Consider the following 23,892-nt stretch of genomic DNA (forward strand, 5'->3'; position numbering starts at 1 on the left):
ATGAAATGTATCGATAAGGGACGACTTCAAAAACTCCCAGAATCCCTCATGCGCTTGTTAATCATTGATACCAAAACGTTTAATCCCAGATCACATGATGCATAAGGTTAAGGACGAGCCGCACCCAAACTGAGACGGGAAAGAGGGTTTTTAGTTGTTTTTCCTTCACAAAATGGAACAAACTCCAAAGAAAATCAAAACTGGACACTTATTACCAGATTATTAAACTGCGATTGTGTCACCAAACTTGTAAACACACACCTGCTCCTGTTTTTAATGTTTTAAATGGATTTGTTTACTCGTTTTTTCTGCTTGCATTATATTTTAAACAGGTCGCCCACGTGCTCTCATTGGGTTCCCCTGTATAAATAAAAATACACAAAAAAAGAAGTCACAGAAGTCGTCTATTCAACCTTCTACAGCTCAGATCTTATTGTATCACATAAAAATAGCCAAAATCTCCCCATTTTTGTAAAGAAAATGTTCACAGGAGAAATACTAAGCGCCAAAACATACTGCTCCAACTTTCATATATTGAACAAAACGTACTATAGTGATTATTGTGTTAGAGCCAGAGGAGACATGAAGCTCCGCCCTCGTCCTATTCACCTTATAATGTTCAGACACTCCTTGTTGATGTGCTTTGGAAAGATTTTCGAGTTTACAATCGAAACGCATTTTAATAAAACTATAATATTTATTCTGGAACAGGACTAACAGCAAAAAGAAATGGTTTGAATTTCATAAAACACAACGACAATAATCATCACATACATGGCTCAGATTTGGCAGTTACCTCAATAATCTAAATACATTTGATTAGCTGCCATGTTTACATATATTTCATCACATTATTTAAAGTCAAGAGAGTTTCACGTTAACTTTGACTCAGCTTCGTTTTCAAGGCAAAGTCTGCACTTAGTTTCCGCATCACCTCAGCGTGGCTCTGTCCCACCAGCTCCTGTCGGGCGGCTCCATAGTTCTCTTTGACAAAGTTGGCAAACGGCGTCGGAGTCCGTGGTGCGGAGGGTTGAAGCAGCACCAGTTTACCCGTGCAGAGGGCGCACGCAAACCTTTCTGTGTCCAGTGATTTGGAATGACGCCCAATTCTACAGAAAAAACAACCTGATTATGACAAACGCCCAAAAGGATAAAGAGAAAACAGATGTAAACATTTGCTCTTACGTGTTCTGACAGCGCGTGCACTGGTACTGGAACTTGTACTTGATGTCATAACTGTGGCAGCGGGTGACCACGGGCAGCTCAGGGTGGACCACTGTGGACTTGCGGGCGTACAGCTTCCAGAAGGTTCCGTGTCCGTCTCGAACTCCGTTTATCAGCCACGTCGCCGCGTGACACATCTCGTGGATCAGAGTGTCTCGCAAACGGTCTGAAGATGTGCAACAATTTTTATACCGACAATAGAAAGTGACAAAGTATTTCCAACATACAAGCAGGAAAGTATTGTACTGAAGTATCGGAGCACATTTTAGATATCTGTACTTTACTTGAGTACATGTTTAAGTTGATACTTTTTACCTTTACTTGAGTACATTTGAGAGAAGTATCTGTACTTTCTACTCAACTATATTTTCGAACAGGACTGAAAAGTAAAAGTATTTTTTTATTATTGCTGAAAAGGCTGAGGGTTTGTTTTTTATCAAATTCATAATCTGAGAAAAGTTTTTTCTAGCTGTTAATCTTTGTATATTCTATCGATTAAATTGTTTCTGTTGAACAAAACTCAACTTTAATAAAACCTCAAATGTAGTGATTTTGATAAACGTTAAAATCTTTCAATTTTACTCTTTAAGTACATTTTCAAACAGATGCTTTAAGTAGATTTTTTCCATGTGATACTTTTACTTGAGTATTTGTTTGCTCTGGTGTCTGTACAAAACTGAGTACTTCTTCCAGCACAGTGTACTTCAGGCCTTGTTACCTGCAGAGTCACAGACTTTCTGCGACAGTTCGATGCGGGCGTAGCGGCCTCCACCTCCTCGTTCTTGTCCTGTGACACAGTAGCCTGCAGTTTTGCGCATCTTCTTATTCCATGTAACAGACATAGTTGCTGGAAGCTGCAATAATTTCACATAAATTACACACTGAACTAAACATTTTATTGTGAACGTTACACATTTTTTACCTTTCCATCAAACACACTGGCATTATAGAGTTTAAATAATCTGCTGGTGAGTTCTTCTTTGTTTTGTGTAAAATTGCGGCCGTACGTGGTCCCGGGGTTTGAGAGCGTTTCCAAAAAGCAGCCGGGAGTTTTACACAATGCAACTCTTTGACAGATAAAAAATAAAAGGAAGCTTATCAACTCATTACATCATTATTACAACAGCACAGAGTCAGTGTTCATGACTCCAGTGTTTACCTGCTGCTGGGCCCAAGACGAGGCTCTGTTTGGCTCACAGTCGGTTTGACAATCGTGTGTTTAGTCGGGGTGATAAAACTGAGCGGCGTCTCGTTTACCAGTTTAGATTCTGATGACTTGGGTCTGTTCACAGGAGTGGCGACTGCAACAGGTTTGAGCTCTACAAAAAAAACAAACAGAAAAGACACTGTGTTCTCGTCACAGATACTAAGAGATAAATTATAAACATTTAAGAGCAAATAACAAATACCCTTTCTGGGGGCAGGTGATGTGGTACCACCAAGCAACTTATTTTTCTTTTTAAGTCTGTCTAAAAGTGAAGTAAACTCCTCTTCAGATTCTGATGATTCAACAAGTTTGGGTGGTGCCGACAGAGTTCTCTTAGGACCATAAACTTCAGACGCCAAAGAGTTCACGACTTTACTGGAGAACACTGACAGGGGAGACGGTTTAGTTGCCACAGACGGTGAATAGTCTCCACCTCCCTGCAATGTCGTGCTCGTTTTCTCGTTTGAAGACGGCTGGGACTTCTTACGGCGAGTTTTCCACGTGCTCTTTATTACAATATTATCCTCATCGTCATCACTATCACTGATAAACACAGGAGACTCACACTGGGAAAGGGGTCTGCTCAACAGCGCCTGAGATGGAGTGTGGATCTTCTTTGGTACTGCAGGAAAGAATAATAAAGTAACAGCCAGTGGTGGAAGAAGTACTTAATTTAGTTACTTGAGTAAAAAAAAAAAAAAAAAATTCAAGTAAAAGTATCACATGAAAAAATCTACTTAAGTTGAAGTATTAAAGCACCACTTTAAAAATCTAAAAATAAACTTAAAAGAGGAAAAAGTAAAAGGATTTTGTGCATATTTTGAGGTTGTTTAAGGCTTCAGATTTACTGATTTTGATACAGATTTGTGCTGCAATTTGATCAACAGAAACAACTGAATCACTTGTTTTTTTTTCTAGCTGTTTTATTTGTATATTTGTGTTTGGCTGAAATTATGAACATTAAAAATAAACCCTCAGCCTTTTCAGCAGCTCCCAGACAATAATAATAATTAAAAAAAAACTTTCACTTTTCAGACGTGTTCAATAATGTAGTAGAGTAGAAAGTACAGATACTGCTCTCAAATGTAGCGAAGTAAAACTATCCACTTTAAAATGTACTTAAGTAAAGTACAGAAACTTAAAAATGTATACTGAAGTACAGTACTTTACTACCACCATTTGTAATATTTTTAAATAATTTACCTCTTGCTGACTTTGTGTTGATAAAGTCATCATCGGAAAAACTGTCGTTCACTATGAAGTTTTTAAGGCTGTGGAAGACACAAGCACATGTGACGTTTGCTTCTGTAGATTTTTATTTACAATGAAATAAAAATTACCTGTCTTCACTCTCACTCCCTTTAACGCTCCTCGGCTTAACATTAGGAGTCTTTACCCGTGTGAGAACTAGGGAAAAAGGAGAAAAAGGGGAAATCATTCTTCCAAAAAAAATAAAAAATAAATAATGGCAATAATAATAATAATAATAAATAAATACATCTAAATTCAAATATAAAAATAAATAAAAGATAAAAATAAATAAATAAAAAGCAGAACAAATTTGTCTTACATGTCTCAAATGTGCCATCACTGTCTGAACTCACAACAACAACACTGTAACAAAACAAAAGCTCCATGTCAGATCAACAGGAAACTCATTTACAGCTTTAGATTTATGATTCCAAACCTCTCTTTCCTTGAGGCAGGTGCAGGTTTTCGAGAAGAGCTCTGGGTTTTTGGTGTGGCCATTTTTTTAAGAACTAAAAGAAACAAGACATGCAAAGTTAAAGCTGTTATTTAACCAACTGAGGCTTTATGTTATTGTTGATCTCTTACATTGATCAAACTCATCATCACTCGAGTCGTTCAGAGCCTTTACTCGGTACTCTTTGCTTTTAAACTGTTTATTTTCATTCTCTTTGCTTTTAAACTGTTTATTTTCCTTGTCAGCATCAGCATCACTTCCACAAATCCTGGTATCACTGGTCCCAGGATGTCGGCTCTTCCCAATAGAACCCTTCAGCTAAAAACACAACATTTGGCATAAATAAAGCTTCAACTGTTGATTAATTAAATGTTTCCTCCAACAATACGTGGATCAAGTGACGTTACGTACGTTTTCTACGGCCACGTCCAGTCCTCCCATCTCCATCCAGCCCATCTTTTGAGCAACTTTATCAAACAGTTTACGGGTATCTTGGTCCATATTTATTTCAAAAATAACGCCTAAACATCAAAACTAATCCGCGGCTTTAAAATGTTCATACAAGTTTAATGACTTACACACCAAAACTACTTAAAACCTCACAAAACATTCATGCTAATCGGAAGCTAACGGGGAAGAATTCAAAACCAGAGCTTTACGTGCGGCGGAAGTTGTCACGGAGATTATTGACCAATCACAGGCCTCGGAGGTGTGAGACTGTTCGCTGATTGGTCCGTGGAGTGAACGGTCATCAGCCCCCTGCCGGTGTGTTCTTGGGTAAGAGTGGGCCAAAATAAATGAATAAATGAATACAAAATACAAAATACAAAATACAAATTGCAAAATAAAAAATAAAAAATAAAAAAATAAAATAAAATAAATAAATAAATAAAGTAAATAAATAAATAAAAAAAAAAAAAAAAAAAAAAAAAAAAAAAAAATGGGCAAGATACTTGAACTAGCTTCTGTCATTTTAAAAGTCTTTCAGGCAAATGCCCCTGACCTGTTTAGACGGCGTTTTGGGATGGATGATAATTGTCGTTCTTTCTGTGATGTAAATACTGAATCGACAGAACACTTATTTAAAGCCTTTGGGGCTGATAAACTACTGGCTTTTCCTCAGGATTTAAAAGTCTTTACCAGCAAGGACATCATTTTTGGTTCTCTTATGCATGACAAAAAATGTGAAATGATTTTAAACATAATCTTTATTATAGGTAAATTCATTATCCACGAGCGTAGGTTCTTAAACCATCTTTCCTCACATTTTATAAAGAAGTTTGTCTTTTCTCATCTGTAAGTTTTGTGGAAAAGAATGAAGGTATAAAACTTCCTTCCTGCTATAATCCTTTCTTAACATTTTGTATTATTATGTACTTATTTAATTTGTTTATTTATTTACTTATCTGCATTTCTGTGTAGTGCTTTGTCTATTCTATTAATTGTGGAACTTTTCTACTTTGCCACAAATGTTGCAAACCTTTATTAAAAAATAAATAATAAATACTTAGAGTAAAAAGTAAAGTATTTTGAGTCTTATAAAGCTTCAAATGTAGTGATTTTGATATATTTGAGCGGCAATAACAGAAATGATAGTTGGTAGATGTTTTTTTGTTTCCTGCCCATTTTTATTTGTTCAAAATTCCATTGGAATTTTTGCACTTTTCAAATTTCAAAATTTGCTCCCGTTTGCTCATACAAAGTCCGATTTGGCTCAAATTCGAATCAGTTATAAAACTTTCCTGCCTAATTCTACTATTTGTAAAAGTAATAAATTTGGCGTGACAGCGCCCCCTGCAGAATAACAAATACATTTGTATGGAAGGCTGAAAGTTTAGTTTTCCCAAATGTTACCAAATTTGACACAAATTTTCATTGGGTCATCCCAATTAATAAAGTCAATCAGACCCATGTTTTTTTTTTGCACCGTGTTGCCATGGCGATGCGCCAAACTGCCAATGTTATCCTAATGGGAAACCTCCCAATTTTTCCCATTCATCAGAAAAATATTATTTTCATGGAATAATTTGAATTTTGGCACCATGACTCTTCATGTCATCCTGATCAAAAAGTCAACGGGACCCATGTCATATTTTTCACTGGGTTGCCATGGTGATGCGCAAAAAGGCCCACGTTGTCCTAATGACAAAGTTCCAAATTTTCATACATTTCAAAGTCTTATGACACCTTATCTGCTTTGTCGAGGAATCTGAAATTTGGCACAGTAAGTGTTCAGGTCGTTCCTGTCAAAGTCCAGAGGGCCAAGTTTGTATTTTGCACGGTGTTGCCATGGCGATGCCTGGAAAAAGCCATGTTTTTGTATTTTGTGCATCAGTCCTTCCACTGAGTATACACTTTGTTTAGTGACAAGTACAGCCCAAAGCTGCAATAACATGGACAAAATTGGCGCGTTAGCACCTCCTGTAGGGAGTGCCTGGTCGGCCAAGTGCGAAGTATGGCCCCGCGAGGGCCGTTCTATGCCGCTTGCGGCTTTACTTTTTTTTATTATTGTCTGATACCTGCTGAAAAGGCTTTTTCTTTTCAGTCCAGTTCAAAAATGTAGTGGAGCAGAAAGTAGATACTGCTCTCAAATGTACTGAAGTAAAAATTTTCCACTTAAAAATGTGCTTAAGTAAAACATGTACGTATCTGTATTTTACTTTATGTTCCACAGCTGACAGACACTATTATTATTACACAGGATACAGCAGTTTAAAGAGTCTATAGAGCAGCTGAAATCATTAAATGGAACAGACCAAGTTGGTGCCAGCTCTTTATTTTTTGTATTGTTTCTCAAGCCTCGAGGCATCAGTGACAGCATACAGTTAAAAGACAAATACAAAACAAAAATGTCATAGAAAATACTTACCTAGGCCATTCCTGTTTAAATGATAAAAGATGGGACGGTGTGAAGGGCACATTTATACCACACAATCATCTATGCAACTTTTTTTTTCCCCCCATTCACACAGTGTCATAAAATAGAGCAACAGCTACTGATTGAGAAGATGATTCTTAATAAACAAAAATAAGCAACGATGGCATTTGGTGAGCATTAAACCTGCAACACCCACTGCAGTCAGTTAATATACACAAACTAAAGAGCATTTTTAATTTAAAGACGAACCTTCTATTTGATTAAACTAAAATAAAAGTTTTGATTTCAATGGTCAATGCGGTCCTTAAAACACAGACTTAATCCACCGATAAATAGATTGATAGTGAAGACGGCAAGAGCTCCACAAGCTAAGAATAGTCCTGTAAGCACAAAACGGGGACATCCACTGACTCACACACTGAGGGGAAAGCAGGGACCTCACTGTTCATGCTCAGTGTGGTTCAGAGTCTCAGACCAAAAGGATCATGAATGTATCAGGCTTCGTCTGGCTCAAAAGATGCAATAAGTGAAGATCTGGAGGCTCTTTACACGTCCCCTTTAGACTGATACGGACAATAAGGTTCAGACTGGTCAGGACTAGTCAAATAATGGTCAGATAATGGTGGTGGACAGGCGGAGTGACCCTGGTGCTGTTCCAGTTCAGGCTTTCTCTGTGCTTTCAGGCGGTTGGACATTGACGAGGTGCTCTGGTTTGTTGCCGTTGGCGTGGTGCTCCCACATCTGGAGGTATAGCCTCTCCAGGTCCATGGTGTATTGCTTGGTGTTGAACAGTGGGCTGCAGATTCTCTGTTTCCAAACGCGTGCTCTGATCATCTTGAGGCTGTGAGGAGGAAAAACAGAGTCAGGGATTGTGTAATGCCCTTTGAAGGTTTGGATTGACAGTGTATAAACAGTGGACTTACTACTCCATGTCTGAGCCTAGTTTGACCGCAATGTCCTCGTAGTCCTGGCGACTGTGGGCTATAAGCTCTGGACAACCTAAACACGCCAGTTGTGATGCTGCGACACGAGATGCCAACGTCTCACCTGTGAAAAGACATTTTATGTTTAAAGTTACTTCAATTTTCACCAAATCCATTACCAACAAACCCTCTTGCTCACCTGGCATGGTGACCATGGGCGTTCCTGCCCAGAGGACGTCCATGCCCGTTGTGTGGCCGTTGCACAGAGGAGTGTCGAGGCAGACGTCTGCCAGCTGCCCCCTCCTCACGTGCTCCTCCTTTGGAGCCACAGGAGAGAAGATGACCCGTGAGGCAGGCAGGCCCATGGTCTGAGCGTACTGCTGGATGTTCGGTTCTCCCACAGCAGGGAAACGCAGCAGCCACAGCACACTGTTGGAAACCCGCTTCAGGATCTGTCAAAGGGATGAGGAGGATTCAGAAGGTTCTCTCATAAGATCATGTGAACAATACTTCAAAGTTTAAACTTACATTGGCCCACATTTGAAGAGTAGGAGGGTCGATCTTATAGAGCTGGTTAAAGTTGCAGTACACGATGGAGTCCTCTGGGAGGCCGTACTGGGAGCGAGTCGTCACCACGATCGTCCGTGGAACCTCTTCCCCTGTGGCGGCCTTGTTGTTGATCTTGGGAAGAAATGAAGTTTAACATAATTTATGGTGCTCAATTCAATCCCTGCTGAAGTTTTAGTTAAATAATCAAAAATAAAATAAAAAAAGGACTTGTGAAACAACTGTGCCACCATTTCCCAAAAATGACCTGGTGCTCCCACCGTACGTTCAGAAACATCATACCTGTAACTCACTCTCACACACTATAATCGCATCTGCTGATCTGCAAAGGATCTGCAAAAGCAGCAACCTGTTAGGAGCTGCCTCACTGTGTCAGAATGTGAAAGTAAATGGAACCTGAGCCTTCTCCTTTCAAACTGAACTTTGACATGGATTTGAAACAGACTGGATCAGACTTGACAGATTTTACCTGTGTGGTGGCCAGGCCGTTGCTGACAGTGAAGCTGTTGATGGTGACCTGGATTTGGCCCTGGTTGATCATGTTGATGATGGCTTCAGCTGCTGTGTTCATGGGGATCACAGGCATAGACAGGGCCCCATTCGTGTCCCCAGCAGGCTCCTGGTTGTTGTCACATTTCATCTAACAAAAAAAGATGCAGTTTTAACTCAAACTAGCTCAGGTTTTCTAAATAATATGAAGTTAAACATTAACACCCATAACAACAAATCAAAACTACCTTTATCACTTTGACATCTGGGAGACTGTCCAGAAAAGCCTTCAGGTCGATGCCGTTGAGCACAATGCGGTTGTCAAAAATGTGGCCATTCGATTTGAAGTCAATGACGGCTTTTTTCTGTGAGAAACGAAAAATAACATTGGATAAGATTTGCAAAGGGCAGTCACTAATGTCACTGATATCACCAAACAAACCTTGAGATGGGGAAACATGTTGGCATGGTCTCCGATGAAGAAGGTGTGTGGCATGTAGGCCATTTTTTCTGAGTACTGCTCAGCCAGCTCCATGGGCGAAGTCTCTTTGTCAGTGACGATGTAATCCATGAATGGGGCGCCGCTTGTTCCAGGGTATCCCAGCCACATTGACTGATCAAAAGAGATATTTTAGTTGTTTTTAGACTTTAGATGTAAAGTGGGCAGCAGTTTCTAAACCACAGGGTCTGGCTCACCTGAATGGGGGCAGGGCGGAGGGCGAACAGCTCGTTTCGTGCTCCTTTTGTGTATCCATTCATGTTGACAAGAATGTGGATCCCGTCTTGGTGAATGCGATCAGCTGCCTTTCCATTACAAGGTATCTGAAGACACAGTGCGTATTTAAATTAAACATGTTCACTGAAGAAGCAGTTTTTATTATAGTAAAAAAATAAATGGGACTTTTACCTGGGAGAGGTCTGTGAAATGATGAGCCTCTGCTACTACTTTCACACGGAAGTTGGTGCTGTCATCAGGACTGAGCGCGTAGCAGAAAACCTTTGTGGGAAATATAAAATCAATTTTAGCACTAGAATGAATCACTGCTGTGTCAAAACGCATCCACTGAAGAAACAACGATACCTCAAACTTCTCTGGGTTGTGCATTCCAGGAATAGACTGCATCAGGTGTGAAGTTGGGTGGTTGCCAAAATCAGAGCTGACGTAGCCAACGCGGAGGCGGCCATTGCTTGCTTTAAGGTCTTTCGGATGCTCGTAGGCGGGTTTGTGCAGTGCATTAATCTGCCAAACAACAAGTTCTGTTAGGATCATAAGTTAATATAACACACCTGAGACAATAGACTTTACCCACACCTCACCACTGCAAGCAGCTAATTCTGCTGTCAATCAAATTTCTTTGTTTACAAGCAATTGTTTTGTTTCAACCTCCACCTCCCCGCGTCACCAGCCACCTTTCACCATCCTCCCCAAATAAAATAAAAGAACGAGTACTTGCTTTTGTCATTGCGAGTACCTTGTCCAGGCAAAGGTTTCCATGGCGTTCTGCTATGGCCTTGCGGAAGTTGTGAGACAGAGGGTAGAGCATGCTGTGGTGGGGGTGAACTGAAGGCAGACGATTCTTTTCCAGTTGATCTGCTACGATGCTCACAAGTTTTTTCATCCGCTCGTCATAATCAGTCCAATCACACACGATCTGTCAGATACAAGTGTTTGGTAAAATACACAAACTGTATGAAAGGGCAGGTTTTCTTCACGAGGGAGAGAGTACAAACCTGAAGGCAGTGTGCCAGGTTACAATAAGCATCTGGGAAATCCGGTTTAAGCTTCAAGGCTGTGCGGTAAGACGCTATGGCCTCAGGGATGTTGCCAGAGTCCTAACAAAAAGAATATGAAGTTAAAAAAAACATTATTACAAAGATGCATTGTCAAACGCTTACATCTGTTGGTAATAACTATTCATTATTGTGTGAGAATTCACGCTTCATTACCTTATGAATAGAGGCCAAATTGCTGTGGGCGTCAGCGAAGGCGGGGTTTATCTGAATGGCACGTGTGTAGCACTGCAGCGCTCCCTGGACATCCTGCATTTCCTTCAATGTGTTTCCCATGTTTGAATAGGCATCAGCGAAAGTGGGACTGATCCTACAGAAACAAACATCCCAAAAACACGATTAACAAAAGCAATAATGTGCGTTTTTGGTCTGTTAGTGCCGTCATTAAACACATGAGCCATAAAACATTACACACTGTACCTGATGGCCTCTTTGTAGTGCATCAGAGCTTCCTGGAGTTTGCCCTGTTGTTGCAGGACACTTGCCAAATTAGAATGTGCAGCTGCAAACTCTGGGAAAACCTAATAAAACAGACAGGTGTTTTTTTATATTTTGCTTCTCTTCATGTTCTTCTGCAAATGTTTAGTGCCTTTACTTCAAGAGCTTTTCTGTAAAGCTGAACCGCCTCCTCAATGTTGCCCTGCTCACGCTTTATATTGGCCAAGTTATTCAGAGAGTCGGCATGGGTCGGGCACAGGCGCAGGGCCGTGTTGTAGCACTCTTCTGCTTCAGAAACCTGGTAAAACAGTTCAACATTATGTAACAGGACAGCTGTCAATAGTGAACAAAAACATTTACTACTAAAGTGATGCTTTACATTTCCTTTCTCCTTCAGGGCGTTTGCCAAATTGCAATAGGCATCAGGGAAATGGGGCTGTAATTCAATCGCCCGCCTGTAGGTGTCAATGGCCAGGTCAATGAGGCCTTGTTCATAGTAAACACAGGCCAAGTTTCCATGGACAACGGCATGGTTTGGGCTGAGACTCAGCGCTCGGAGGTATGCCGCCACAGCTCTGAAAGAAAACAACACTCAAGATGAGTTTTTGCTTATGCGCAGAGCAGACATTTGTGAATTTAAGTGAAACCAGAGTCATAATTCTCACCTGTCAAAAATACGAGCCTCTTTTAGAACATTTCCCAAGTTAATGTACGCATCAAGGAAATTAGGATCCAGAGTTACAGCCTGAAAAATAAACAGCATAAGTTGTTACAAATGTTTATGAAAAGATCTTGTTCACCGAGTCAAAATGTACCTTTTCAAAATGGTGGATGGCCAGCCATATCTCCCCCTGGGCATTGAATACACAGCCCAGGTTGCTCCAAGCCACTGCAAAGTTGGGTTGAGTCTCAATGGCTTTCAGGTAACAAGCCTTCATTTGGTGTAAAATAATAAAAAGGAAACACAGGAAAGGAGAGAGGGAGCGTAACGAGGGAGGGTAAAGTGTAGAGGAAGGCCAGAGGATTGTAAAATAACAAAAGATTGAGAGTAAAAGTAAGAAAAACAAAAAGAGCAGAGAAAACAAAATTAGTGACCATCCTTCACAATGACAAAAAGTGAGTCTACAGCATGGGCTCGCTGGCGCACAAGTCTGCCGCGCTAAGCTGCAATGCTTATTCCTACGCTGCGCGGATCCAACCGACACTTACATTCATGCCCCCATCGTACAGTTATGACCACAGTGACAAAAGCGTTGTGGCTAACAGGACCCACAATCTTTCCCAACTTAAATGTTCAGATAAATGAAGCCCATGTTTTAACTACTTCACAACCTCAGATGTGGGACATTTTCTGCAAGTGATGGTCCCTGTAATGCAGGCGCAACAAGTCCATGCTAGCGCGTCGTGCGGCCTCACCACACACTGCGCAGATGCGCGTACAGCGCGACCTTTAGCGCAGGTCTTATTTCGCAGCAGCGCCTTTTCACTTGCCAGAGGCTCCAGCTGCAAACCAACATCCCTTTCACACTTTTCTGACCAGACTGGCTCACACTCGACACCCATCTTTGTGTAGGAAGTACATTCCTTTTCCAATCAAATGCACATAGCCATGAAGTTATTCTTTGTAGGTATGGAGCTGAACCCACACCGAAGACTTGAAACACCGCTATATGGATTTTTAGGGTTATAGGAAGCGAGGCTGGTCTTAAGTGGGGACTGGTCCACAACCACACGGCCAAAGGGAGTGGGGGTTCAGGGAACAAGCCTGCGCTTTCCGCCATTTTGGTTGCTTGAAAGACATCGCTGCGCAGCCCTTGCGCTACTGTAGACTCACAGCGCAACTGCATCATCAGAACGCTGCAACTCCAAATAAAGAAGGAAAATAAAATAAAATAGGAAAAAATACACAACATGTAAGAGTTAGAGGTTTTCTTACTTGTTTTTCATGATTATTGCTTCCATGTTTTTTTAAACTAATAAAGACTTTCTTGGGCAATTAGTATAAATATATATTAACAAATGCTTACATTAATTTGTTTTACTTTTTGTTCTTCATAAGGAAGCCACAAGACAGAGGAGCTCAAGCATGAAGTGAAGTGGTTTTTCTTTTGGCAGTTACAAACCCGTTACCATATTTTTGGACTTTGTCAGAGTGGAGACCGCAGCTGGCTGGAAGAAGAGGAGAGGACTGATGCTGCCCTAGTGTTCCTTTCCGCCAGGCACCTACGCAGGATTACTGTCACCCACCTGAAACCTTCTAAATAACAATATCAGTGGTGGAAAACCAAAAGAGACAAATCAGAAAACAAGATCGTTAGTAAAAGTGTCCAAACAATACATTTCATAACTATGGAAATAAACTTTACCAAATCACAACAAACAAAAACAAAATAGTCCTATTTTCTAGACATGCAATGATTGTTGCATTTCAAATCAAAGAGAAATAATGCTGACAGGGAAACTGGGGATGGAAGAAAGGCTTCTTTCACATTTACTCAAATAAAGCTTTTTAACTGTCCAATACAAAAGTATTTACTAAAGGAGGGCAGTTACTGGCTTGATCTTGCCCAGATGAACTGATCCCATTTGTTTGGGAGTTTTACATTTGTATAAAGGCAACAAGTATTATTAGCTTTTCTTTGATTGTTTTAGCAGGTTCAATGCAATTGTATTCTGTATTCTTTATCCTGGCCTGCTTTCTTGAGTCCTGGCCAATAGAATAGGGAGAAAAGACTTTAATTCTTTGTATCTAGAAGCCTCCACATCTCTGAAATAAAGAAGTCATCGCTGTTGCTGCGCATTCCTGTCTTTCTAAACCAGCATCTGACGCAGGAGGTGGATTTCAGATGGTGAGCTGTCTGCCTGACATTGTGTGACACATCAAATATGTCAAAAATATAAGTAGCTTAGTTTAGCAATGGGTAATCATCAAGGGTTTTTCACTGACACAAAGACGTGCAGTAAAGATTACTGACATAGAGCTAAAATATTCAGTGTTAGCCGTGCGTTAGCACAGGCTGATGAAGTCAGGAAGACAGCTCTGAGCGCGCACAGTCCACGATCCTTCGCAGCGCGCGGGGGGGTGGAGCGACAGAGCGCGGAGCTGAGGCTCCCTGGTGCCCCTCCCCACTCCTCAGCCCCCCTCCAGCAGCAAATAAGATGGCCTGTAACCAGTGAACTAGTTCACCTCTCCAGATGTGACCCAACCCAGGCAGACCCCAGTAACAAAGACCACAGCTGTAGTCTAAAAGCACCACTCACGGTGGAAGTGCAAAGGCACACTGGCAGCCGTTAAAGCGACTGCAGGACAAAAGGCTTAAAAGGGCTTAAAAAGAATCAAATGATAAATACTGGAGCTCAGTGGTGTAGTTAGAAACCATCTTATCTTTAGCACTGCAGTAGCTACAATCTCATCAGTTCATTTACTCTTCGAAGACCGAGCCAGCATTTTCCCTCCAAAGATTATAAGAAAATAGGCAAGTAATATGATCAAATGTGTAAATTTCAACGCAGCCTTTATTCCTTAAGGGTGTGTGTGGTCTCTGGTACTGCAGCATGACAAAACACTAACACTAAGAATGAGCATTTTATAAAAAAGAATAATTCTAATTTCTTGAAATGTTTACAAAAATGCCTGAAGAGGTGATCTTACAATGTACAAAATGCTTGTTTCCTTATTATGGCTCTGTATTATTTGCGAGTCGAGGAGGAGAATTTGCAAAACTGGATGTTAAGCCTCCTTTCCTCTTGTATATAAATTTACTTGAGGATAGTTATGGGACTTATTGTCAAAAAAAGAGGAAAAAATGTAATTTGGTAGTAAATGGCACTAAAATATATAATGTATGAACTAAAAGGATAAATGAAAGACACAAATGCTGAACTCCAGTAACATACCTTAGCCTCTTCCAAACGTCCAAGGGCTTTTAAGAGATTGCCCAAGTCACTGCGTACACAATAAAGGTCCTGCAGAGGAAAACAACGTTATTATTATTAGTATCTGTATCACTTTGAAGATCGATGATGACTAACATACACATACATGGTTATACTGCAGAGCCGACACATAGGCCTGCACCGCTCCCTCCATGTCACCCGCTGCCACGAGAGCTGCAGCCAAGTTGATGTATCCGTCGATGAAGTCTGGCTTGAGCCTGAGTGCGTGCCGATAGTGCTCGATGGCTTCCTGCAGCTGCCCGCGCTCCTTGTACACGTTCCCCAGGTTGGAATACGCTTCAGCCAGCATGGGGTTCTGCTTAATGGCCAGAGTACTGAAGTGTGCAGACCTACGGAGCCGCAAAGAAAAGACCATTTAAGCACAAGGAACCAGCATTTCAGTTTTATGCAGCTAGAGTTTTCCTGACGATGTGATGCTTGATGGTTTAGTTCTGTATATGATTAATCTGCACTGCGATTATTTGTTTGTATAGCACCTTCAATGCACCGTTCTAGTTCTATAAAGCACTTGGAATTACTTCGAGGACAATTTGTGCTCTAAATATAAACTTAACCATACATGGATTACATAACAAGCATTATAAAAATAAGGAAGAGGAGGTTTGCGTAGGGAAGCTGGAAGTCCCCCCCACACAATTGCAATAATGTTCTGACCTTTTAGAGCATAAGTTTGTATGCATAATTTAAACATATTGTGCTTGTGTGCTCTACAGTTATAATTTATGATAGCTGTGGATCATTATGTAAGAATTTGCACGTTTTAAAATTGCAGTATTCATCTAAAACGACTTGATAAAAGAAACGAGTCCACTGACTTTTGTGAGAGAAAACTGCGGTGCCCAATGAGAACTGATGTCATCACCAAAAACAGCTGGCACCTCCTATGGATAGCTGCACGTCACACTAACTCGCAATAGATTTTATTTCTCCATTTGTACTAAAATGACTACACGACTCTGCTGAATCCTACACATATTACCGATTAACAAAAAATAAAACTGGAGAACAAAGTAAGTACAGAGCAGTGGGGTTGTGCCGGCAGTGGACAAAATGGGGATTGACCGGTAATACGGCTTCTTGAAAACAAGTCCATCACTCCACAAACAAGTTTGGGTGCGTAAATGATGAGGGGAAGCAACTATATCATGGTAAAAATCTCTAAATAGTCAAGTTTGCAGCATAGGTCTGCTTTAATACCAAGTCAAAAGAGAGAACCCCGTGTACCTTCCCTACATACTAGTGAGCATTGTGCAGTACCCCCTCCCGCCACACGCTGTACCTGTCGAGTCTTCTGCACTGGAAGTGAATGGAGGACAGCAGCAGGAGCACCCCGGTGTTGTCTGGCTCCTGGCGCCACAGCTGCATACAGTGGCGCTCGGCTGCTTCAAAGTCCCCTGACTGATATTCTCTATGCGCCAGCTCAGCCAACCCTTGGAATGAAAGAATACGTTTTGTCGGTTCTGGAGCACCAACAGCAACACAGCCCAAGGAGGGGATGGGAAAACAACATGTTAGAGGTGATGGAAGAACATAAGGCAGGCAGATGACAAAAACATGGAAAACAGAATGAAACTTTGGATGACAATAACATGGATAACAGAATACAGGCGATGATTAAAAATAAAGGCTCGGGGTGGATGGAAGTGTTACATAAGGTTTATAATAACACAAACGTATAGGGTCCAAAATCATAAAAATGCTGAAGGTATACAAGCTTGTGCAAAACAATTACAACAGTGTCCATAATAGACTTTCCAGGGAGTGGAGTAAGCAGAAAACTATAAAAGCACAAACCTGTCCTCCAGGTTAAGCAGCTGTTCAATACTTGAGATAAACCAACAATACATCTGGACTAATCCCAAGTCCACAAGAACACGAGCTCCACCCAGACTGTGTTTTATTGTTTTATTGTTCTTTGCCTATTTAACATGTTACCTGTATATTTGTTGTTTTTTTTTTACTGTGACGCACTTAGGACAGCTGATGTTGTATTTAAACATGCGATATAAATGAAACTGAGTTGAAATCAGAGGCGGTATCAGACATTTTTGGTTGGAGGAGCTAAGATCGTGCTAAGAACTTCAATAGGGGTCTGTGTAATCCCTCAGTCGTCCAAGTCTGAGCCATAGCAAAAGTCGAAGTGTAATTCTGTCAACTAGACAAATCGTTGTAGGAGTGAAGACGTTTCGCTGCTCGTCCGATGTCTTCACTCCTACAACTATTTGCCCAGTTGAGATTTAAACATCGTCTTTTGCTACAATGAGGTTGCACATTTAGCATATTAATTTAGAGCCACGTTTAAATGTATTTAGCCACTGTAGTTATTTATAAAAGCTAATAATGCAGATTTTTATTTATTAGAGTCTCATTATGAACATTTTTAGTCAAGATCGGATGTGCTATAAGGGGTGTACTGACCATTCTAGGGAAGGCTAGTGCCCCCTCATGCCCTCCTGTAGTGATTTATAAAAGCAAATATGCACTATTATTTTTTTATCATCTCATTTTGTACATTTTCAGTCTAGATCAGATGTGCTATTAAAGTGTGGGGAGATATGAGGGTGCACTGATCATTCTAGGGGAGGCCAGTACCCCCTCTAGCCCCCCTACTGGCGCCGCCCCTGCCGGAAATATTTCATTTTGGCCTAAAAAATGGCCTAAATATGTGACTGTACGCAGCTGCTATAGTGAAACCATTACGTTTTGGGAATAATATGACTGAGGCTGATTTAACAACTCAAAACTACAGCAGAAAAATTAGTAAATCTAGTGAATTACTTTACATATGAGGCATTTTGTCATTTTGTCCTTGTGATGAGGGGCTCGCGGAAGCCTCCAATGACGTTGCAGTTAGCATCATCCATGCTAACAGACATGCTAACATCCATGCTAACAGACATGCTAACAGCAACAATTTACCATGATTAAAGCTGCTTAAAACACTAAATACGGAAAATACCATGTTATATTGATAGCAGGGTGTATAATAACAACAAATAAAGGTGGAATGTGGAAGTTTAACGGTTATATTTCCGTGCGTCGTGTCGCGAGGCCCCGTTATCGCCTCGTTCTCGCCTCGTTCTCTCGTTCACCGTTCTGTAAAAGTCTCAAACACAAAAGCGGGATTCACCTGTGCTGTCCGCCACGTTCCCCACAGAGCTCGCCATCTCCTCTGGCTTCGGTTCTTGCGCCGTGGACGTCAATGTGCCAGCGGGACGGGGACAGTTTGTAGAGAAAAGAGTCGGCACGAAGCGCGCGGGTGAGCTGCAGCAGTCTGCGACAAACACGCGACCAACACGCGTCCAGTGCGGAGCCAACGCGCTGCTTTTCCTCCGCAGGATACGAAGGTAAACTAACCGCAAACAGGGCAAACAAGCATACAGACTATACTAAAAAGACGAGCTAAACTAAAACGTCTCGTACGGTTATAATGATGTCATTGATTCGCTCTTTTTCCTCCTCACAACAAAGTAGATGAACACAAAATGGCGACATGGGCGGAACTCGTTTTAAAGAAAGTAGATCCGTTTCTCCGCGTTCAGCTTGGTCGTGTTTAACGCTGAAACGATTCTTGCCAAATGTGTGTAACTTGGGCACGTGTGATTGCCTTTAAGTATTTTATATTTGGTGATTATAAAACGCAACAGAACAGAATACGATCACGTGCCAATTTTAGTGCGCGGAAGGATACACTGGCGCAGTCTGTTGCGATAGGACTTTTTACTCGCGCATGTGCAGCGATAGGCACAGACTCAGCAGTGCTCCTCCAGCTCCTCTTTAGTCAAAAGAGCCAATATTAATGACTCAAACTGAGATACACCGATTGTTCTGACACATTTATGCAGAAAATTAAACAACAAACAAACATAAAGAATTGAATATGCAACATAAACACAGCGTTGATGGATGATGATATGGTCAGTGCTGTTTGTGGGCTAAAATCTCGAATTTCATGTATATTCATATTTCTTTATTCACCTCTTCAGCTGCATTTATGTGTAAAGATGCAGTTTAGATGCTACACCGCTAGGGGACAGTATTTGCCAATAGCCCAAAGTGAGTGAAGCCATTCTCCACAGCCTGTGTATATCTGATTTATTCATTCATTTGATTTTATTTGAACAGTGGGAATCCAATGTTTCACTTTAGTATACACGATAAACATAATGTATGTGCATAAGTACATCAAAGAGACTGTGCACTACCAAAAGTGCAGCCTTCATTAAAATGCACACCCATATAAGGCTTCTACACAGTGTTAGACTAGTGCATGAATATAGGCCTACACCATGTATTTTTATGTGCAGCTAATGCCCACGCAAACTGTCTCGATGTGTTCTTGTGATTATCAAATAAATTCCAACTGTTGCTGTAGAAGAAAACCATAATCTACCCAGTTCCCAGCAGTAGAACTAAGTGATTTTCCTTTGCTGTTTCGTCATTGGTTAATTCCACTCTTTCAGCCTTAATATTTTGATGAGATGTCAGGGATCAACATGCCACTCTGCCCATAGAATGCTGAAAGGAGAGCTGGCTCTGCTTCTTTTTCTATGCCAATTTTCCCCCACAGCCCTCATGGGAAAGCAGTTGACATCACTGATGGGTTAGCTCTGTGTGTGTGTGTGTGTGTGTGTGTGTGTGTGTGTGGGGGTGTGTGCGTGTGTGTGTGCCGAGCATGCATAGGTCCATGGTTTGTGTACACACGGTGGCCTCCTTTGCTCCCACACATCTTCAGAATGATGTCATGGTCGCTGTGTCTATGGCGATCCCATCTGACGCGCTTTATCTTTGTGCAAGCTGCTGTCACCAGTTTTCAAAGTGCACACTTCTGCCTAAAGGACTGGGACCAGCTCTTCACAATGGATATTGCTTTGAAATAATCTATTTTGGGCAGCACGTGAGAAGAGGGTCAGTCATCCATTTTATTGGTCAACTTGCATGTGTATTTGCCATAGCTTGGAAAAGGGTCCAGTGTTGTGCTGCTTAATGGGCACAACAAAACAAATAGCCCAAATTACTTCAGCTCAGTTCCTGTTTTGTTTAAGATCCAATCCAAGCGCTGACCCACATCGTACGACGTCCTCCTCCATGATCCTCACTTAAATAAGGTTCACTCGGGACAATGATTTGAGTTGTACTGAATCGTGTCCCAATAATCCAGGCCGCTCTTTAACTTGCCGCTTGTTTAAAGTGTTCTCTCGATGGGACTTTGCAGACCAAGAAGCACCCAACCTGTTTGAGTAGCATTTATCTACAATTATAGATCTAATATTCAGCTGACTTGCAGTGTATTTTAGCGATGTCATCTGCACTAAACTGGACACTTTATAACACCGGCCACTTTAATAAGACACTTTGCACTGTTGTTCTGATGCTGCTATTGTACATATTTTTTCCCTTTAAGTATTTCATTTGATTTTTTTAAGCATATCTTTTTGACTTTGTGCATGCTCTTATTTGTATTTGTATTTATTCAGTGTGTTTATGTTGCACTTTTTCACCATATCAAGTTCCTAGTTTGTGAACTGTGTTCACAGACTATGGCAATAAAAGTCTTCTGATTCTGATTCTGATTCTGATTCTGATTTCTTGTGTCACATCAAAATCAGAAAACTATACAATGAGCTTTAAGTCATGTTCTAATGCTGTTACTTCCTCAAAAACAGACCTGGAGTTGCGTTTTGTTTCATTCACACATGTTTGAATAACTCTTTATTATTAGTCTGTGCATTTATTTTCAAGTTAACAGCTCCTTTTACCTTTACTTCAGTAGAGATTTGAAAAAAACTCAGCCTAAATCTGTGTTAAACATGTGTGAACAAACCAAAACACAACTCCAGGTCTGTTTGTGATGAGGAAACATTAGAACAGACAACACAGATCAGGAGACATCATCATCTGGGCCCTTTAACCTTCAACACAGCAGCTAAAAGTTAAACTAACACCAGAATTCTGTACTTTTATGTTAAACAAACTGCCCTGATGAAGAGCTAATGGGTCCCATAGCATTTTGAGAGGGACATCCAAACGTTTAAGTGTTTTAGTTCATATATGTTTACAGTTTTGTTGCATGTATAGTATGCAGGGCAGCCTATAATTTCTCAGTTAAGTACTATTGTCCTATGGCCCAGAGCTCCAGACATACCTACCGCCTTCCTCTGTGTTAGACAAACAAAGGCATTTCCTCTGGAGCTGCACATGGGAATCATACCTGCTGAGACTGTTGACATACTAACACACTATCACTTTTATTACACGGGGGCCTTCAAAGACTGGACCCGAGCGCTCTGCTGTAGAGGTTCAGGCGGCTCGTATCGACTCGGCAGTGCTAATATGGCGGCAGGCATGTGTTTGGCCTCTAGCTGTCTTCGTGGTTAATCATCAGGTGAAGCTCTTTGATTCATGCTTCAGCCTTTGTGAGCTCAGAGCTGTAGACATGTTTTATAGCCCTCCATTTTGTGGTTGGAAGAGGCTGCGGAAAACAACTGTCAAAAATGTGATGTTTAAATCTGCGCTGCACTGTTTATCTCGGGTCGTGTTGTGCAGCGCTGGTGTGTTTTAATATAGGAGCTTAGTGTTTAGATTTTTGGGGGTTTAGCATTTTAGGCGTATCATTGCGGGGAATCAGTAGATATTTTGGGTAATTGTACTTTTTGAGTGGATTTTTAAACCCGTGTTTGTTCTTGTAATTGAGTATTCTAACCATAGACTGTTTATATAAATGGACATAGCTAACCTGCTAGCCGCTGCGTTCCAAACAGGAAGTGATCATGGGCTCGGTTACGGCTGCATCAACTCTGGCCCCAATTCACTTTCTACTGAACAACTGTCACCCTCTCTCTGTCTCTGCTGCTGTCAGACTCGTCATTTTGGTCTTACATGTTCGTATTAACCCTCTACATGATCCTGGGGTTAATTTTTTTGAGTTACTTTGACTTTATTTTTTAAGTTTATTTTTATTTATTTATAGTTTTTTTTGTTTTTTGTTTTTTAATTTTGAGGATTTTTTTGATATTATTATTATTATTATTATTATTATTATTATGAGTTTTTAAATTTATTTTCTTTATTTTTTTGTTATTTTCAGTTTTGTTTTTTAGTTATTTTTAGATGTTTTTTGTTTTTTTTGTTTTTGAGTTTGTTTGTTGAGTTGTTTTTTTCTTTGTTTTTTTCTTTTTTACTGTGTCCTGTCTCTGTATCTGCTGCTGTCAGACTCGTCATTTTGGTCTTAAATGTTCATATTAACCCTCTACATGATCCTGGGGTTTTTATTTCACTGTCTGTAACTCAAGATATGAGCATTAATAACAGACAAACAGGTGGTTTCTTTTCACAAGTTCGCTCCCGATAGCGTTACCAACATGTTTGATTGTCAGTGTTGCCCGCTCCCTGCTAAACCAGCGGTGCGTTGACTTCAACAGCCTCGCTCCAGACTGGTTCTTTGGCTCTTTGATACTCGCGGTCAGAGTTTCAAATATGGAAATCAGCTCCACATTGGCCCCTATAACTGCTCCGGCCTCGATGAGCTTCATTTGACTGGAGCTGAACGCTGTGGGTGACGTCACACTCACTCAGTCCACTTTTAAACATTTATAATTATGAATATTAACACTTTAGTACAAAGAGATGGCTGCACAAAACGTGACCACACAGCTCTCTTATAGGGTTGTGGTAAAAAGGGGCTTGGGGGGAAGTGAGTAGAGAATTTAAATGTCACAATATGGTGAAAATAATTAAAATCGCCTCTACATATACATATACATATTGGCACACACATGACAGCACTGCATCACCTGCTTAGATGGGCCAGAACTCAGAGAATATGTAGATTACAGTTTAAAATAACATTTACAACACAATTATATAAGTTTTATATAAAAGGCCAATCTAAAATTCTATTAAAATTGTGTTAAAACAAATTTTGATGTTACCTAATTTAATAACTTTTACATGAGTACAAATTATAAGTACTGCTTCCACCAGTGCGTATCATATAAAAAAAAAAGAAAAAAATCTCCTCCTCACCCTCCGTGGGTGGTCTTTCATCCCCTCTTTTCCACGATCGGGTCCTCTACCAGAGGCCTGGGAGCTTGAGCGTTCTACAGTATCTTTGCTGTTCCTGTACTGCACTTTTCTGGACTGAGGTGTCTGATGTTTTTTCCTGGGATCTGCTGTAGCCTCCTCCAGTTTGGGGGTCACTGCCCCAAGTGCTCCGATGACCACGGGCACCACTGATCCCTTCACCTTCCAGCTCTTCTCCAGCTCTTCTCTGGTGATATTTCTCCAGTTTCTCATGTTCCTTTTTCCTGATGTTCACTTGGTTCTGTGATGTCCAACACGACGGCTTTGCTCTGTGTCCGGTCCATCTTCATTCTGTCAGTCTGTATCTGGATGTCCCACAGGATCTTGGCTCGATCATTCTCCACGAAATATGTTCAATGCCATGTGGAATATTTTAGCCAAAGGATCAACATTTCCATGGAAACAAGCAGGAGGCGGCCCTCCGGGACAAATAAGAGTCATGTTTGTGGAGATGCAAGCTCACAATACAGATATATGTTTTTATTTGTTTTTCAGTGCAATAAAAACATCCATGATGAAAAAACATAATTTATTTTGTTTATTTTTGGGCCAAAAAGTCCTATTTTCCCTTATTTTATTTTGGCAAATTTTTGTAAAAAAGTACATTAAAATATAGTAATGATATTGTAAT

General features: G+C 40.7%; 2 protein-coding genes across 9 annotated transcripts; both read right to left on the reverse strand.

The window, feature by feature from the left end:
* Nucleotides 1–385: 385 nt before the first annotated feature.
* On the reverse strand, nucleotides 386–4,797 carry gcna (germ cell nuclear acidic peptidase). Its single transcript, XM_033974220.2, has 12 exons — nucleotides 4,548–4,797; nucleotides 4,268–4,454; nucleotides 4,119–4,191; nucleotides 4,002–4,045; nucleotides 3,772–3,838; nucleotides 3,635–3,702; nucleotides 2,634–3,053; nucleotides 2,384–2,543; nucleotides 2,147–2,291; nucleotides 1,943–2,078; nucleotides 1,186–1,390; nucleotides 386–1,109 (listed from the first exon to the last, which is right to left on the reverse strand). Exons 1-12 carry the CDS (start codon nucleotides 4,635–4,637, stop codon nucleotides 878–880), a joined length of 1,827 nt encoding a protein of 608 aa, XP_033830111.2. The 5' UTR covers nucleotides 4,638–4,797; the 3' UTR covers nucleotides 386–877.
* A 2,099-nt stretch (nucleotides 4,798–6,896) lies between these two features.
* On the reverse strand, nucleotides 6,897–18,661 carry ogt.1 (O-linked N-acetylglucosamine (GlcNAc) transferase, tandem duplicate 1). 8 transcript variants are annotated; one of them, XM_033974298.2, is made up of 22 exons: nucleotides 18,310–18,661; nucleotides 16,459–16,639; nucleotides 15,265–15,508; nucleotides 15,120–15,188; nucleotides 12,038–12,154; nucleotides 11,888–11,967; nucleotides 11,602–11,797; nucleotides 11,380–11,520; nucleotides 11,205–11,305; nucleotides 10,941–11,094; nucleotides 10,725–10,826; nucleotides 10,466–10,645; nucleotides 10,075–10,233; nucleotides 9,901–9,990; nucleotides 9,690–9,815; nucleotides 9,436–9,606; nucleotides 9,242–9,358; nucleotides 8,974–9,144; nucleotides 8,466–8,618; nucleotides 8,137–8,389; nucleotides 7,938–8,061; nucleotides 6,897–7,855 (listed from the first exon to the last, which is right to left on the reverse strand). In XM_033974298.2, exons 1-22 carry the CDS (start codon nucleotides 18,344–18,346, stop codon nucleotides 7,675–7,677), a joined length of 3,147 nt encoding a protein of 1,048 aa, XP_033830189.1. In that variant the 5' UTR covers nucleotides 18,347–18,661; the 3' UTR covers nucleotides 6,897–7,674. The 8 variants fall into 8 exon arrangements, with proteins under 8 accessions (XP_033830189.1, XP_033830191.1, XP_033830190.1 ...); XM_033974300.2 differs by having other exon boundaries at nucleotides 16,459–16,609; nucleotides 18,310–18,656; XM_033974299.2 differs by having other exon boundaries at nucleotides 10,448–10,645; nucleotides 16,459–16,609; nucleotides 18,310–18,656.
* Nucleotides 18,662–23,892: the final 5,231 nt, after the last annotated feature.

The sequence above is a fragment of the Periophthalmus magnuspinnatus genome, chromosome 10 (assembly GCF_009829125.3).
Source record: "Periophthalmus magnuspinnatus isolate fPerMag1 chromosome 10, fPerMag1.2.pri, whole genome shotgun sequence".
NCBI lineage: Eukaryota > Metazoa > Chordata > Actinopteri > Gobiiformes > Gobiidae > Periophthalmus > Periophthalmus magnuspinnatus.

Excerpts from the sequence above, each read along its gene's own strand:
- ogt.1 (XM_055224536.1), bottom strand. The coding sequence starts at position 18,346 with ATGGCGAGCTCTGTGGGGAACGTGGCGGACAGCACAG. Across the intron at positions 10,234-10,447 it reads AGGTACTCGCAATGACAAAA|ATTAATGCACTGCACAAACC; the intron begins GCAAGTACTCGT and ends GTTGTTTGGCAG. Across the intron at positions 9,607-9,689 it reads TCCGCCCTGCCCCCATTCAG|TCAATGTGGCTGGGATACCC; the intron begins GTGAGCCAGACC and ends TCTTTTGATCAG.
- gcna (XM_033974220.2), bottom strand. The coding sequence starts at position 4,637 with ATGGACCAAGATACCCGTAAACTGTTTGATAAAGTTGCTCAAAAGATG. Across the intron at positions 2,079-2,146 it reads CCAGTGTGTTTGATGGAAAG|CTTCCAGCAACTATGTCTGT; the intron begins GTAAAAAATGTG and ends AAATTATTGCAG. Across the intron at positions 1,110-1,185 it reads TGCACGCGCTGTCAGAACAC|AATTGGGCGTCATTCCAAAT; the intron begins GTAAGAGCAAAT and ends TTTTTTCTGTAG.